Consider the following 17,935-nt stretch of genomic DNA (forward strand, 5'->3'; position numbering starts at 1 on the left):
CGTTCATCTACATTTCAAACAACCTGCATTTTCCCCAAATACTGCCAGTTTGCCTCTCGTTCCAGACCACATAGACCAGATGCAACTTATGCCACCAGTGTCTACCTGTCCTTCTTGTGATACATACATATGATATGATTCCAGCTTTGTCACATCATAGAGTACAGGGGACAAGTCTCCCAAAACAGACCCGATCAAAAGAGGGTGACCTAGGCACGGGAACACACCCTGAGTCATCTTCCCCCTACTCTTTATTCATGTTCTCTGCTTTCTATTCATATTGAGACTCCTTTTGCCCCAGGTCTACCCAGAAACAATTCAGAGCCAAATATAATTTGAAAACAAAGCTGATATGTAGGTAAAATTAAGTTATGATTTACCTTGCAGAAATATAAATGTTAAAAAGAGATGTGAGAGAACATATCCAGGCAAATGTTTAGGTCCTATACCAAATTTAGAAGATCATATTAAAAAAAGTAAATAAAATCATCATAACTGTAAAACAGCTACATTTGCGGTACAGCACAATTTGTACACATTATTTTAAAACTGTTCATAAATGCATTATTAAGATTGTATAGATGGTAGCCGTATGCAGAGTTTAGATATATTTAAAATCTTAATAATTTAAACATTATTGATGCAAATGCCCTCTTCTTAGATGTCGGGACGTGCTGGAAGACGTGGACAAGATATGATCGGAAATGTGTTCTTTTATGACATCCCACTGCCCAAGGTTGAAAGACTTATCAAATCCAATGTACCTCAATTGAAAGGCCAGTTTCCTCTGACTATTTCTCTAATACTGAGACTCATGCTGTTGGCTGCAAAGGCTGATGATAAAGCAGATGCCAGAGCAAAGGTATAGATTTCTTTTTTTTACAGCAATTTAATTAAATTATGGTATCTCTTTAGCTCAAGCAGAAGGTTATATATTTCAAAAGTAAATAGTTATTCTCCAAGTAAAATTGCATATCCTGCTGTACTACTCCTACGTGGTATTGTGCTGTGAATTTTCATGCACCTATTTTTTGCAATAAATATTATTATGAGAAAGGATGCTGTATCAGGAAGGCATTTTTTCTTTAACTCTTGTATATATTTATGCATTAGCTACACTTGGAGAATCAGAAACTCTTTCAGTATTTAGAATTTTAGCTTTATTTGACAAGCAGGTGTAAACGGAGGGCATCAGAAAAAGGGAGCAGTGAAATGCTACCTCAACTGAAATAATGAGAAAATTCTGCGTATTACTTGAAGTTGTTTAAATCAACATAAGTTCTGTGCAATCAAGAGATTTTTATTCTTGACACTGAATGCAGTGATTTAGATAAACAATCCATGGCCATGATTACAAATTGTTCAAGGAGCTCCTCCTGTATTCATTCAGCTACAACATATGGACATTTATTTTCAAGAACGTAAGAGAGGATGAAACAAACATAAAAACTGGATCTTAAATTTCTTTGTTTATTACAATACAGACTTTCCTTTGTGTTTCTAATTTCTTGTCTTTTTATTTTTTGTTTGGCCAGGTATTGTCAATGTTGAAGCACTCACTGATGTCCTTCAAACAAGAAAGACATACTGAATTATTAAAAATCTATTTTATCTTTTCCTTGCAGTTTCTTATCCAAGAGGTATGTTTTATCTCATTCTGGTTAGCAGTTGTCTGTAAATACATACTGTAAATACCAACTCTCAAAAAATGTTAACTTTTGTGTGCTAGTACTTTTCCACCTAAAACATTTATGATCCATAGCAACAGGCAAGCTTCTGTAGAAATGTAAGGAAACAGATAAAATTAGAGGACGTTAAGCCGGAGGTTAATTTTAAGTTATATATTTTGTGGAAAAAATTCAATAGGGAAAGTCTCATGATATGGACTATGTAACTGTGATCACAAATTGATTTGGAAACTAAGAATTGTGTCTGTTATGTATGAAGAAGCATGCATGTGAAATGATTATAGTTTAAAACACTCTAAGAATCCTATAATTTCCAAAATGCTGGGAGAAAATTATACTGCTAACAAAAATTCAGGAAACAGCTATGTGAAAAGGCTGAAAATTAGCAGTGTATTTCTTCATAGCAGTAGTTTCAATTTGATGGATACTGTTATGGCAACTTTGTTTGCCAACTCTGGTTTTGGTTTACAGCCAGGACTGTAGGCAGTAAGAGGTAGAAGAGATGTGATTACACCAACTCGTCTGTGACCATGTCCTGGTCCTGCTCCCAACAAGAGCCCTGTTTGGGTCTCCCCTCTGATGTCTCTTGCACATGAGACCAGGAATCTGATACTCCCATTGAACAGAAAAATATGAAATCAATGGACAGTAGAGATTTATAACATTTTTAGGAAGTAACAGTTAGTTAGCATGAGAACTGGCCAAAACCAAGCCCATGTACCTAGTATCCTGTCTCTAATACTCTTTCAAGGGAAGAGTATAAAAAAGGGGCACTAATATAATGATGATTCTCTAGGTACTCCCTACTTACTAGAAAGGTGTGATGCAGACTGTTCTCTGCTAGGAGAGGTGTCTTAACATTTACAGTGTTCAGTAGATGAAATGAGCTTGCCCCATTGGTTTTTGAAAATACATAGGCTTTTATCATCCAAACATAGTTCAGCAACATATTTGACGGCTTATTAAAATGCTGTGCATTTTAACCCATCAAACATCTAGGTTATTTTCTTTTTAATGAAAGTTGCATCAAATCTTACTTGGTGGCTTTGTGCACTTTTCATATGGAACATGGTCTACATTGGCACTAAAACTGTGAAATCAAGACTTATACATTTTGCACAGGGAGATGCAATGAAGAGCTCCAGGAAAGTATGTGAATAGTTGGTGACTTTTTCTTCAGTAAGGAAAAATTTTGCCTGTCAGTGGAAATTGAAGTTGTCAGTTGCAGAGGTACCTATTCATTAGATTGAAAGACTGTTCCTCTGAATGCCACCATTTTATGTTTTTGTCAAATACGAGCTCATAAAAGACTTTAGATCTTTCACAGCTAAGCTCTTTTTTTTTTTTTCTTTTTATTTTTAAATAACACAGGGCTACTTGGATCAAGCAGGTAACCCCATAGGATTTGCTGGACTTGTGACACACTTGCACTATTATGAACCTTCGAATTTTGTTCTGGTCAGTTTTCTTGTGAAAGGCTTATTCCACAAATTGTGCCAGCCAATTGAAGAAGGTAAAGTAATATTCCATGCACCTACATTGTAGTCTATGGCAGGCGGTGCAGTCTAACCTGTTCTGAGATTTCTAGGCATCTTGTTCCTGCTACTGCCTTTTTCTTGCCTAGCCTTCATCCCTATATCCTTGGCCTCTGCATCTCACCATTCTGTGTATGCTTATATTTCTGTTGGAGAAAACAAGGGCACACATATGGCAATGCTGATATCATGAACCTGAATTTGTTTGCAAAATATTTTGATGAGGTAAAAAGAATGCTGTCAAAAAAAAAACCATTTGCTCTGGAAAAATTAATAATTCCAGCTCCAGAGCAAGATTTGAATAAGGTGTAGTAAATAATAACGGATGACCACTCTCTGAATATCAAAAAGTTAACAACCCCCCCCCCCAACTGCTTACTACATGACTAAAGTCCGTTTTGTGACCTGAAACAAGAAAAGTTATAATATGTGATCATGTAATAAGACAGCATCAATTTGTACATAGTTGTTTGCACTAATGCTTCCTGAGTGCTTTGCTTAATTATCTAATTGGAAGATTTTTGTGAGTAACGACTTGATCTTTATGCAACGTTATTTTTTGTAACCTCTCTCATGACAACAGCAGCTGGCAAGGAAACCCCTGAATGGGAATCACTTTAAGCGGAGTTGTTATTTTTTAAATTTTCTTATTTAATCTACATACTTTCTGTTTTGACATAGGCTCAACTGATTTTTCAGAAGATGTCATGGAAAAGCTGGTGCTCATTCTAGCAAACCTATTTGGGAGAAGATATCTTCCAGCCGGCACAGCGAAATTTAAAAACAAATTTTACCAGTCAAAGGTAGAGAAAGCATTTGGTGTTTCCCATAATTTACACTACATACCACCTCAGTGAATTTCTGGTTTCATTTTGTCAGTTAGGCTAGTGTTATAATGGATGTGCATCAGTTAAATAATGAAGAAGATACATACTGGATTAAGATAAAGTAGCCATGATTTAAATACAGAATCAACTGAGTCTCAGGTTAAATGAATAGTGTCATATTATTCAAGTATATTATGGAGATGACAAATTATTACATACTTATTATCAGAATATTTCAAAAATTATGGACTACTCAGTGTTTCCTTGTGCAATACAACTTATATATCTCTTCCCTAAATAGAAACTTTACTTCTTTTTCTCACTCGACTAGGATTTTGTCTAAAGAGCTGTAGCATTTTGTGACACATACCAATGACCTTATAAGGACTTGAGCATGCACTGTGGTACGTGAAACTTAGGCTTAGGGGTAGCTTTTTCAAAAAATGGGACACTATGACTAGGATGAGCATTAACACTAATTAACACTAAGTCCAATGTAGGACTGACACTCTTGGAGAAGTAATTTACCTAAATTAGGTAATAAACTGTTATATATGTTATTTCAGGTCTTTCTAGAAGATCTACCAGAAGACTTTGCAGAGGCTGTATATGAGTATAACAGCAAAGTAGAGAGAAATTTTGCTCATTTTCTTCTAACAGCTGCTAAGCTGGCTGATACGGAACAAGAATACAGACTTCCGCTATCAAAGACAGGTAGGCAGTGAAAAATTCATGGCTACTCATCATTTGTGGTACTGGTTATATTGAGAAAGTTCAATTAATTACTATTTTGTAAAGAAAAAATGGTGAATTCTGACATGCTAATAAGGAGATACAATTTCTAGTTCCCTTTTATTTTACAGTAAGCATGATAAATTATATTCTATATGGCAGGAATGTACGGGAAAAGGATCATTTTTAGTTGCTCTTATTTTGGTGATGAAATAAAAATAAAAGGGATTTCTTTTTAAATGGAAAATAATTATGGTAAGTGTAACTTTTTTTTAAAAAAGTAGCCTTCTTTCTGATAATGACTGCATTTGCAGCTTCTGAAATGGCTGTAATAATTGAATTGCGTTCAGAGTTGCTTTTGAAGGTTTGACCAGCCCTTAAATAGAAGAAAGAATTAAAAAAGAACATTGCTCCAGCTGTTCAATCAACTAAGTTACTTTATGCCAATAAAAAATGTCTAATAACCAGTGCAATATGAAAAAGCATTACCAAGCGACCTGGATTTTCTTTGGATGAAAAGTGTTTGACTACTACATAATCTCATGCTATTTCCAGGAAGAAAAATATAAACTCATTGTAATATACCACAATCTCTTTACTTAGACCTTCTAAAAATATCATATCTTCAAAAATACTATTTTACAGTACGGAAGCACTCTCAAATATAGCAGATACTATGTTTGTTTCTTTTTTTTTTCTACATTAATACAGTGATTTTTCAGTCTCTATTGTGTACAAAATAAAATGGCCAAAACATCTTATGAGGTGTCATATGATCTACTTTGAGGTTTAAGTAAGTGGACAGCTACTTAGGAAATGTCCTGTGAAGTGGGTGCCCACTTAATGCATAGGTGATGCTATTTATCATGTTTATTGATCATGTTTATTATGAGATAAACAGATAAAGTGACATCAGAACGAGATTCCAAGTTTTGCATATGGCTTTGGATTGTAAATAGTAGCCTTTCAGTTCCACCAGGTAACTCATACTCTTTCAAATGCTAAGTTTCAATATCACTCATCAGAATTTCTAACAAATAATTAAAAAATACCTTAATTTTTCCCTCAGTCAAATTTAATATTAGCTTAGGCGAGACTAACCTACATGTGAGGTATAGCTCGCATATTCAAAGACCTTCATTTTCAAAGTTCTTACATTGACATGAACATAGCTTCTACTGTTACTTACGTCTGTACTTTTTACTATTTCTTATTTTTGTAGTTTTAGCTAAGTAAGTTTGAAAGCATGATTTATTCATAACTGATCAGTGATGGTTGAATTGACAGGCAACCTTTAATATGTAAGTAAAATCAAGTCAAATGGAGAAAAAAGCTACCTTATACATCTAGAGAAGTTGGGTTCTAGGATTACATGACTTTGTTGAGGTGATTGCAGACCAATGGAATGAAGAACAGAAAGGTACTTGTTAAAGGAAGACTCAGGTTTCTGCGAACAATTCCTCTCACCAAATATAAGTATGGAAAACTGGAAAGTGCTGCATAGCTGTAATCTTAGCAACTCTGAGGTGAAATTCTGGATTTTTCATATTCATTTTAAGATTCCATATTTTAATAAAATTGAGAGCTTGCATCTTGATACATTAAATGGAAAACTTGGGGGACTTGGGAAAAAGAGCTGCAAATCACAGGATGATGAATTCCAAATTAGGAGAGCAACGTGTAGGCTGCTGTGCACTTTTGGGAAAGTCCCACAAGAGAGTTTTTAACGTGCATGAAACACATGACAAGGGTATGAAACCACATGGACGGACTAGTTTAGTTCTGTGCACTAAATTCTGCAGGCTTGTGTTGCTTTAGCTCCCTTGTTAGTGTTGCAAATGTTACTTTTATCCAGGATGTGAGCAATGGACGTTGAAGCTCCTCTTCTGCTTGAGTGGAGAAGTTGCTGGTTTAAATAAATGGTGCAATAGGCAGGCTTGGGGATATTCTCCCCATTTTGCTGAAGCTGCTTCACTTTGAAAGAAATACATACATTCCGATAGATTTAAAGAGGGGGGGGGAGGGGAGGAGCAAGATCAACCTCTATCCTGTAGTTCAAGAGGTAGAAAACACCTTTTATACTTACCACAACTTTCCAGCAAGGCTGGTGGGGGGAGGGGGGGAATTTGACACAATACTGCTTTTTTTTTTCTTGTTTAAATCAATGGCATAAAGGATGCAAATACAGAATACTTAACCTAACACAAAGCAGAAAAGGTTTCAGCATAAGGATCAGAAGCATCCCATACATTCTAGAAAGAAATAGTTTAGTGAATACAAATTAAAGTACAAATAAACTTTTAGAAATAACAAGATGGCTCTTCTGATTGAGGTTATAGGCAGACCACAAGCCAACTGAAACGCCATTCTGGTGTGAAAACACAAAAGTCATACTCAGTTGCATAAAGCAGAGTGCTTGTTACGTGCCAGACACTGCATGCTTAAGCCCTAACAAGGCCTCAACTAGAATACTGGTGTGTGCATGTGCAGTGCTACACTTTAACTAACTTCAAGAAAAACGTTGACTGAGACACCAGATGACAGCAAGAATTACTATTAGAAGTCTAGCTATTAAAGCCTATGACCACAGATTGAAAAAACTTTCTTTAACCTAGGACAGAATAAAAGATGAAGATAAAAAGTCTTCAAATAGTAAAATTTATTTTTGGAATAACTTTATACTGTTAGCTATTTTGGCTATGGATGAGGTAAGGAGAAGGAGGTTTAAATTACAATGGAAGAGGTTTAGATGTAATTATCTTCACCACAACAAAGTCTTTTCTTTCGTACTGGAATCAGTTGTTTAGAGATTCTTAGGAACAAATCTAGCAAGAATGATTTAAGTGCAGAAGATTAGTTACATTTTCTGTTATTATCTAACCAAACTGAGAATTGCTCACTTTCAAAATTCTTTGATGAATGGGGTGCTTGTGTCTGTATAGCTTATTCTGTACTTAAAACTTCCTCTCTAGATTTTACATTTAAAAACTGGCATGGCTCTGAACTAGCATCTTATTTGATGGACAACACCAAAAACATATCTGCCATCTCACCTTTTGCATGTTTATCTGGAATGATTGATCATGATTTATTTCAAGCAGTGAACATTAATCAGGTAAGTTATTGGGGATGAGGGGAAGAAGGGACGAAATTTATTGCCTTTTACTAAAAGTGAAGTTTGTTACAGTTGTCTTGCTTCCAGCTGACACAAAGGCTATCAGTCTTAAGGAGACACAATTGCATTTGAACAACCTCTTAAAAAAATAAAAGTAGCACTAAGTCTTACGTTATCACCATGAAAGAAACACAGAATAGATGGATATAGGAAAGAAAGAACAGACTGTAAATAGTTTGCTTTCTTGAAAAAGGCCCCTGTTCCTGGCTTCTGGGTCCTGTTTACTCAGAGAGATAAATGAGTTAGAGATTACTATAACATTTCAAACCATATCCCCAATTTGTTTTTCTCCACTTCAGAAACTGGTTTTCATTCAGTCCTAAGGAGCCTAGAAGACAGCACATTCTATGCAATTATTACGTCAATAATTTTCTTCCCTACCTGGACTTCAGTGATTATATGGATATGAATTAGATTAGAATATATTAGAATGAATTAGACTGTAATGAACATCAGTATGTTTACTGATACCCTTTCCTGTGATTTTTTTTTTTTACCTAGGCTTTGTACCATTACGGAGTTACTATAAGACTCAATTCTGTAATAAGAAAATGGAATTCCTGAAACTGGGAATTTGAAATTCACCTTGAATTGTTCCATGCTTGTGGCTAATACTTATGCTTAGAACATTCAAGAGTTAGTTTGAATACATGATCTGTGCACGTGGAAAAAATATCTCCATCTATCTTAAGAAATATAGCGGCCCCATTAACCCTTACGTTATTCAGCAAACATCTTAGAGCTAGACTACATGTAAATCAGTTTGTTAGTAAACTTGTCTTCACTCATCAGGAAGCCTACAACAACTTTTGTAGATTTTTAGAGTGGCACAAGATTGAAGATGTGGAACTTTCCAGCCACAGATCTGAAGTTGTAGGATTAACATGACAGAAGTATCAGCAGAAACATAGCTTTTTTATTTCTTTTTTTTTTTTTTAACCCCCCCAGGCTGTCTTACATTCTCTTAAAATTAATGTCACAAATTGCCCTATACTTCACCTGGAAAAGTATGATGAACAAGGAAGGAAGAGACCACTCAATGCATATGCACTTGACTTTTATAAGCATGGTTCCTTGACTGCATTGACAACTGATAACTGGTATGTACTACATCTTTAATACAGTTAAACAGGAACATTATTTTCAATACAGTACCTAGACTAGCTATCTTGGAGTTTTATTTTTAAACTGCTCTCCTCCAGAATTCTCAAGGATGATACCTGTTAAATAGGGTTAGATTAGCTGAACATTTTAATGAGAACAAAACACATACTATATTCATTTTTAAGTCCAGTGATTATAGCTAAAAGTGTTAGCTGCATATTCAAACAATACTGTAAATGCGAAATCCTGATTTTGATGATACTGGTTATTTTGACTAACTTGCAGCATGATCTCAAATTACTTCTTGCTATTTCGTACATCAAAAGCATGAACTCTCTTCTGGTAAAGATTGTGATCTGAGAAATCTAGCTTTCTCTGTAGCAAAGCAAAACTTGCCAGTAATTCTGTATTTTAATCAGTATTTCTTCCATAATTCCCCTTTCCTAATTGTTTCCTGGCATGTAGCAAAAAACAAAACAAAAAAAATAACACAAAAACCCAAGCCCAAGAAGTCTTATTGCCCCAAGCTGGTCAATCACTGCCTTATCTCATCATACTTTCATCATTAGGCCTATAGTACATGTGATTTTCCTCTCACGTTTCCTCCCAGGATCACTTATACTCTGACTTTTCCAAATTTAGGATTTTAAGTCTCTCCTGTCTATTACTTCCTTTACAATATATTTTTAATCTGTTCTTGTCTTTATTATTTTGCCCAGATTTCAACATCTGTTAAATGTTACAGTCTACTCTATTACTACATTTAGCTTCCAAATTTCTGGGACTTTCCTGATCTCTTTCATTGTGAAAAACCTTAATTAAATAAATAATTGAAAAAAAAAATCAAAGAACCTGTTAAACTCTTGCACTTGCTGTAGCAGGTGCAGGTTTGACATACTTTTGCCTTCATATTGCGCCACTTATAAACTTCATCAGTCTTCTGTTTTTTTTTCCAAAAACTAAATTAGAGGTTTTCTTTCTTCTGCTCCCACCATTTACAACCCTATTATCCTCTTCAGGCCTTTAAAGACTGCCAGAAGTGTTGTCTTCTCATATTTATTATCACTTTCTCCTTTGATTCCCCTCACTGGGTTTCTCTAACTTTGTACATTAAATCTGCCTCAGTTTCTTTACACACCTTCCAGCCGGCCCTTCTTAACCAAGCCAGTCATGTACCTGTTTTATTCTCAACCTCACTTCAACCACACTGTCCCTACCTCAACTGCACTGTCAAATATTATTTTGCCTTCACGCTCCTAGCCAACCCAGGCAACTTTTATGTTTGGATAGAAAAAATACCACTTCACACTAATCACTGAAGGAGGGGGCAATATCATACCTGCTTTTTCTTCAAAGAAGGGTCTGATAAGAATCACTATCATACATGTTCTGTACAACATGTGAGAGTAACAGTTTAGCAGTGGTACCACATTATCAAGGGAAAAGTATACTGATGGTAATTAATTTCTACACAGTATTGACTGTAAACTTATTAAAAATTTGTAATATTCTTAATTCCTAGGAATTGAAATTTATGAAGTTATGTTTCAGTAATGAGGAGGATCCTCTCTGCAGGATACAGGATCTTAGTCATCTCTAGGTAGATAACGTAGCTGATACTTTTCTACTGAATTTAGCCAACAGATTAATCTAAAGTATAGTCTTTTGGTCTAGACTGGGATGCTTTAGTTATTCAAACAGTTGAAACTATGCTCCCAAAGTACTGTTAATAAATTAAATTGCTTTGACTTTTTCCAAATGTGACTTGCATCTTTTGGTAGGCTTAGTACAGTTATGGAAACTTATCTCTGGAGCATTATTAATTAGACTTTAAGCTTACAGTTACTCTACAATAATCCTAATGAACTAGTATAACAATGTCTGATGCCACTGTATACACTCACCTAGCCTAAGTGGCAGGGGTTATTAAAGGTGAAATAGTATGGTATAACACACTTCTATTTGGATTTTCTTTTTTAGGTTAAACGAAGGAGATGCTTACTACCACCTCAAGGATTTTTCACTCCTCATTAAGGCTATTGGGTATGAATAACTTATAATATACACTGAATATTAAAAAGTACATATTCAAAACCACTTAAAATTCTTTTTTCTTTTCTTTTTCTTTCTTTCCTTTTTTTTTTTTTTTAAACAAACAGAACATCACTGAGTGAACTGTGTGACAATCCAAATGATAATGTTCTACTGGCATTTCAAAAACTGGCTGAGAACTATGAAAACAAACTGGCTGCAGTCTGACCCTTATGGGTAATCTGGATGATCAGGACAGTGATTAACTGCAGGGAAAAAAATAGTAGTATATAATACTCTTTCCACACAGAAGTGCTTTTTACATTAACAGGTGACTAGGTCTGAGTTCTCAAATATGTTCAATAAATCTGTAGTAACAGCCAATACTAGTAATGCAAGGTTTGTCTTACAAAATTTTAACCTTTATACTATCAACATTTTAATATGTTTCATTATCAAGTAAATAATCAGTTTTTAATAAATTGCAGAATTAGGTAATTGCAGGTGTTTTTGAGTTTCAAAAGCTTTTTTCAAGCGGTGATATAGATGTTAAAACAGCTTTCAGAAATACACCAAACAAACCTCAGTTCTGAGGAGCTGTTCCCATCAATTGTCATTAGAATAATGTTGAAACCTTTCAGCTCATTTGTGTTCAGCAGTTACTCTGGTGATTATAATCAAATTAATTGTTCTAATTTTTCTTCAAGGTTTGTATTGTTACAGAGTTTGTACCATCACAGACTTTTAGGAAAGCTCTTAAATGACTACAAGTTTAGTCTACAAAAATTTTAAGTATAAAATAAAGTTTGATGAAAGTATCAGCCATGTGTTGAATTGTCTTTTTACATACTGTACCTTTAAGAGTTAGAAAGATGAGCACACAGGGGACTCATACATTATTTGTCAAAAGGTTCCTTGTAATCCAAAAACTATTCAGTTGAGTAAAGTACATTTCTTATTTCCTTAACAAAGGAAAAACAAACTTCCACCACTGTTTTCCTACATTCAGGAAAATGCTTTAGTTTATCCATACATTTTAGACCACCTGTAGTCTGACACATACATATGTATACAGACACACACACACACACACACACACACACACACAACCAACCTTGGAAAAATCAGGCTTTTATAGCTGCCCTTATTGCAGCACAAATTTATAATGATAAGCAGTGATGGAAATCCTTTCTACTGATAATAAGCAGTGTTTCTTCACATACTGACCACTGATCTCTAACTTGAAGTCTCTTTAGACAGCGTTATGCTATTAAGTGCAGCATGCACTGCTAGGTGATAAAAGGGAAAAAAATGAAACAAAACTGATTTGTCAAGTAGTGTTGATGAACTACCATTAACTGACTAAATTTTTTTCTTTCTACTGTTCAAACAAAATCACAGCAAAAATAGGGCAGGATTGCAAGAAGATACTGCTTTAACTCTTCTTGGAAAATAAAATTTACTTAAGTTTTTCTTTATGGCCTGGCAGTCATGGAACATGTAGGCACAAGGGCCCCTCAACTGGAAGTGAAGTGACCTAATTTACACCCATCTATGCTCATGTTTTGTGATGCAAATATTTTTAGCTAGTATCACATACACAATTCACTGACCTAGGAGTAAGGTCAGAAATGTAACTCTGTTATTTCACTAGTTAATTAGAACATTTTTTTCAGTTTTCTAAATATAAAAATCTTTTGCAAGAGCCTGGCCCTGTCCTTCTTTTGGAAAAGGAAGGATACTAATACTCAAAAAGCTACTTTTAGTGTTCCATTTTATTTTTCACTGTCAAATCATCCCCACAATTACGCTGATCCATCATCTCATCACTTAAAATGTTACTTGTTGTATGCTTATACGCTTTGAGATTTATCCTCCTTAGCGTGAACTTCTCCACCTCCCAAACCAAAATTGGTTCTGTGCTCAGAATACAATAGGTACTTCCAGTTTTGTTACTGATTTTTTTTCATAAGAAAATATCTCAGGTAAAAATAATTAGTTAGGTGTATGACAATACTGACTTTATATGCTGAAGAATATCATGTTTCTTAAACATTAATAAGAATATTTCACTTTTAATAACATATACAGAAAAGTCCCTCACTCCCTTCATCACATCTACTAAGTCAATAGTTTAACTGAAATAATTTTTTTCAATTATTTAGTGATAGCTCAGCAGACTGTAATTTTACTATGTGTTTTAAATGCCCTGCTTATCATTTATTTTTTCCACTGAAAGCTTCATCTTGAGCTATATGATATCTGTCACCTAAGTGTACAAAGATTACAACTTACCAAACTTGAAAAGCAGTCCCAGGTCTATATTGAATGCACACACAAACAATTTCTACTGTTAAAAAAAAAAAGTCATCTATTTGTCTTGCAATTTTATAAGCGTCTCCCCACTAAAAGGCAAAATACCTACTTTGAGGTTTAACATTATCAAACTCAGAAAACATCATAAATGGACCCAGTGACAAGAAGAGATATGAAAGAGAGACAGTTTTGAGAACCCCATTAGGGTTTTAAAATAAACCATTCTGCACAGATCCCTCCCCCCCCCCCCCACTGTGGAGACAAACACAATGCAGTTTTCTGATCTTTTTGTCACTAGTATAAAAGATCTTCTGAACTACAAAATTTTACAGCAATTTTTGTAGGGACCTCATCTGTCTCTAAAAACTTGTTTCTCCTGTTTTTGTTATAGTGAGATCAACTTCCTTCCATGGTTATCTGCCTTTAGCATCATACTCAGCCTCCATCTTCTGCTAATTTAACTTTTTAAGACTTACCTCCTACACAATCAGAAAAACACAATAGGAATATTTAGAGATGGATGTAAAACAATTCTTAGGACAAAACTGAACTGCAGTAGGACTTTGGAGATGAATATAAAGAACTATAACAATAATCAAGAGAATTCTTGCTGTCTTTGTTCCTATAAGACAAGACACAAAGGGAAGATTACCAAGTTCCAGAAGCTGCTTTTTCAGCACATTTAATAATAATGGAATGTACTGCCACAGAGAAACTGAGGGCAAGAATTTAACATAACTCAAATTAGAATTAATGTTTCCTAAACTAAAAGAATAGTAAAGTATTCTGTCACAGTATTAGTGCAAACCTTGCAGACAATTAAATTTAAAGTGGTATCTTACTGAGTTAAAAATTTTTTTTTTTTAAAGTATGTAAAGTATCTAGTTACCAGTGAAAAATTCTGAAGGGATGTTAGATATCATGCTTCAGGATTTATGGTCTAATACTTACTACCATGTTGACATACCTGCCTAATACAGGATTTATTTAAAACCTGGCACTAGCTCTTACTGGAGACTGAACTAGTGTTCAGTGTAAGAAAGATTGAGCTTTAGTCCTGAAACAGTACTACCACCCGCTTCTTCTAATAGCTAAAGAGCAATCATCTTTTGGGTGCAACAAAACAGTTAAGTTAGTTAAATAAATCAGAAAGAATGGTATTTTTATCCTCATGTATTTTACAAACTGGAGTTCTATAGCCTTAAAACTTAAAGTAAGAAATATTATTTTGCTTTTTTCTTATTACATATGCTTTTTATGGAGATTTTATGTTAAAACCTACATTTACCTAATGCTTTCACCAAACAAGTAGACCACTAGTTCCCCAATTGCTGCCAGAAGGGCACTGAAACATCACTGTTTGACAGTAACTTTTCATAAAGGTAGCATTTTAAGTACAGTCATGATGTAGAAACACAGCAGCATAGAAACAAAATATAGTCAATAGGAAATGAAGCAGATAACGTCCTTCACTGTCCTCCTTTGAACTATCCTACCCTGGATCTTCTCAACCCCTGCTTCCCAAGTGCAGGTCTATCCTCTCTTACTGACCTGACCCTAGCACAGGGCTGTCACACTACAACAGCAGGATACTGCCTTCTGGTGAAAAGGCTTCACTGAACCTGCCTTCTGGGACACCTCAATCCCCACACCACCCCAGTGACACTTCCTGGAAAGTCTGCATTCCTAAGTACGGGGTATGTACTGTTAAATTTAGTCTTTAATAGCACATGGCATTTTTGGTTGTTTCTTCAGTCTGAGTTTGTATTATATAACTACTCTATTGAATTGTAATTGGTGACAAGCAGTTATGTTTCTAGCACAGATATATCTCACCTAACAAGAATCATGGAGAATACAGCTATAAAAACACAAAGTATCCCCACTTTTTAATGTTACATAGCGTTTATTTAATTCTAGCTCATTTAAACATAGTTATTTTTCATTTCACTTTGTTCATGTCTCTGGTTTTCCTCTAGCAGATGTTTTGTCTTCTGCAACAGAAAAATATTCTGATGCACTGCTGTTGTCACTAGAGGTCGATGTTTGACTTAGCTCTTCTGTGTCAGAATCAGTGTCACTTGGTATTCCTCCTGCCTCATTTACAGGAAGTTTAGAATCCCCTAAAAATGAATTGTTGCACGTGTCAGGGGCAGAACAAGCTTCTTTCTGAAACATTACAGACTCAGGTTCATCTTCCTTCCTAGCACAGGAATAGCCGTTTTCAGCAACAATTTTACCTTCTTCATCTTTTATTTCTTGTTTCGTTGGTGTAGTAAGTTGAGTGAAAGAGGCAGTCTCTTCTTTAACAGGAATGGCAGCTGAACACAAAGGCTGATTAGAAGTATTACTACTATTAGCAACTGCTTTTTCATTTTCAACCTTCTTAGTTGAGTTCACAGGAAAAGAATCTGCACATTTTGGATGACCATTTTTAGAAGCAGGCTCTGTACACCCCGCAGACACTGACTTTTCTAGATTTAAGCGTGTTTTGTCAGGAGATTCCGTTTTCTTTTTTTCATTTTTTTTAGTGCCACTTCTAGAGAAGAGCACTGATGAGGAAGTCAGTGAATCAGAGGTATTCTTGGCAGTGCTTCCAAATGAAAACACTGGTGAAGGCAGCTGAAGACACTTGCTTGCAAAGGAAAAAATGTAATTGCTGTGGTGAAGGGAGGTCTCAGAAACATCATTCAGCCCAGCTGCAGTGCTGGTTTCTGAAGTACTACAAGCTACAGTAGTGGTGGATTCTGAGGTATTAGTAGTTTGTTCTAGTGAGACAGATGGATTTAGCACACTGTGTTTTATGGCTTTGTTTGGAGAAGCCATATTTTCTCCCACGTGATGTGTTGCATTTTGGTCGGATGGCTTCTCCGATTGGTCGGAAAATGAGGGTAATGGTAAAACCTTAAATGAATTGCTGGCTCCAGATACTGTGAAAGAATCTTTTTTTGAACTGCCAAAGGCAAACGAAAAACCAGGTTTCTTGTTTTCTGACGATTTTGGATTAGGACTGGTTGAAGCAGAGACAGTAGTTTTAGTTACAGAACTAAGTTTTGTAAGTTTTGTTTCATCCTGGTCATCTATTTTATTGTCAGGATCACATTTGCCTAGATAAAATGTAGGAAAAATAGATTTACTGTCTTTCTTTGTAAAGGAAACTGTAGCTGTGCCTTTAATAAATCTGGGTAACGAGCTGTTACATGCACCGAAAGCAAAAGGTGAAGCAGAAACTCCCTCTGCAAAAATATCCAAAAACGCTGAACCTGAGACAGTAACAGGTACTGATGCTGATGGTTTTGAACCAGCTGAAGTGCTGGAATTTGCATCCATTTCACTGGAAAGCGTAACTGCTGATGACTGCATTGGTATTTTTTCTTTAATTACTGAGCTGTTAGAGTTCTCTGGTGAGGCCAGTGTGCTTACTTCCTGGGACCTTTTTTCCTGAAAAAATTTGAAGTCACCATTTGGTTCAGAAAAATTCAAGTTTGTAGATGGAATGCTGTGATTACTAGTACTGGAAAAGCTTATCTCATCAAAACCTGCTCTCTGCATACTTCCCATTTTCACTCTATTTGCATTATTTGCTTTAGTAGGGGAAGATACAAAAGGAACTCCTGAGGACTTATTCTTCAAAGCCTCAGTGGTTATCCATTTATACTTTTTATTTGCAGGCAGAGTTTGTCTCTTGAACTCTTGAGATACCTTCTGATGTTCCATGTAGTATTTGTAACGTAGTTCCTACAATTACAGAAATGAATCCTGTTAAGTAAAACGGAGCATTTGTGGATTCAGAAATTGTAAAAGTTATGTACAATGCTAAGATTAAAAAAGCTGTTTGCATATTTTATAGCATATATAATTTTTCCCCCTCTATTGCTGCTAAAAGTCAACAGAAACCACATCATTATGAAAAAAGATCTTTAAAAAACAATTAAACAAGCTACACATGGGACCCTAATGACAAAACAGATACTGAAATAGGAAGTTATTGAAGAAATAAAAGTACTTTATGACTCTAAGCTACTACTCTTAAACATTTTTGGCTTTGGCAGTCATTTTAATGACAAATTCTTAAGCTCTGTCATGAATATTAACTACCTGAAAACAATACAGTATTTGGTTAGAGAGTCAAATATTAAATCACATTCTCAGTGGGACTAGGAGTCAAATGTCTTCTACAAAAACAATAAAGAATAATTATTATATATTTAGAGTGCCTAAGCAACTTCTTAGTGTGTTTACCTGCCATTGCTGTTCCCAATACATTAAACAATTAATTCCCAGCCACGCTCCACTAACTGCAACAAGATTCATCCCTACACAGAATAACACTCTACACTCAGCCAGCCACATGGGACAGAAATAAGTGTCGGGGGGGAGCGGGAAGAAGGAAGGGAGGCAGGAGAAGAGAGCAGGGAGAGGTTTCCTAACTAGACCATTGAAGATGACTAAAAAGAGACTGGTTTCAGCTCCATGTGAAAGTTGCAGGAATTTAGGCAGACTTAGAGTAAATTATCTTCCCTTTGC

The 17,935-nt window shown here is 35.3% G+C and overlaps 2 protein-coding genes across 12 annotated transcripts in view; one reads left to right on the top strand and one right to left on the bottom strand.

The window, feature by feature from the left end:
• Positions 1-11,852, top strand: part of DDX60 (DExD/H-box helicase 60) — a 54,450-nt gene extending 42,598 nt beyond the window's left edge. For 7 of the 9 annotated variants that reach the window (XM_085319852.1, XM_085319854.1, XM_085319853.1 and 4 more), the window contains 9 exons: positions 662-862; positions 1,536-1,640; positions 3,060-3,201; positions 3,905-4,026; positions 4,617-4,764; positions 7,755-7,897; positions 8,906-9,057; positions 11,042-11,104; positions 11,221-11,852. In XM_085319852.1, coding sequence (XP_085175978.1) covers positions 662-862; positions 1,536-1,640; positions 3,060-3,201; positions 3,905-4,026; positions 4,617-4,764; positions 7,755-7,897; positions 8,906-9,057; positions 11,042-11,104; positions 11,221-11,320 — 1,176 coding nt within the window. In that variant the 3' untranslated portion in view covers positions 11,321-11,852. Of the gene's footprint in view, positions 1-661; positions 863-1,535; positions 1,641-3,059; positions 3,202-3,904; positions 4,027-4,616; positions 4,765-7,754; positions 7,898-8,905; positions 9,058-10,583; positions 10,664-11,041; positions 11,105-11,220 lie in introns of those variants that run through there. The other 2 variants (XM_085319857.1, XM_085319858.1) reach the window with 2 other exon arrangements.
• Positions 11,853-15,294: 3,442 nt separating this feature from the next.
• LOC146587268 (uncharacterized) overlaps positions 15,295-17,935 on the bottom strand; it is an 11,261-nt gene continuing 8,620 nt past the window's right edge. For all 3 annotated transcript variants that reach the window (XM_085319827.1, XM_085319828.1, XM_085319826.1), the window contains one exon: positions 15,295-17,146. In XM_085319827.1, coding sequence (XP_085175953.1) covers positions 15,365-17,146 — 1,782 coding nt within the window. In that variant the 3' untranslated portion in view covers positions 15,295-15,364. The remainder of the gene's footprint in view (positions 17,147-17,935) is intronic.

Source organism: Rhea americana, unplaced genomic scaffold (genome assembly GCF_003343005.1).
Source record: "Rhea americana isolate MKP2758 unplaced genomic scaffold, rheAme1 scaffold_60, whole genome shotgun sequence".
In the NCBI taxonomy this organism is placed as follows: domain Eukaryota; kingdom Metazoa; phylum Chordata; class Aves; order Rheiformes; family Rheidae; genus Rhea; species Rhea americana.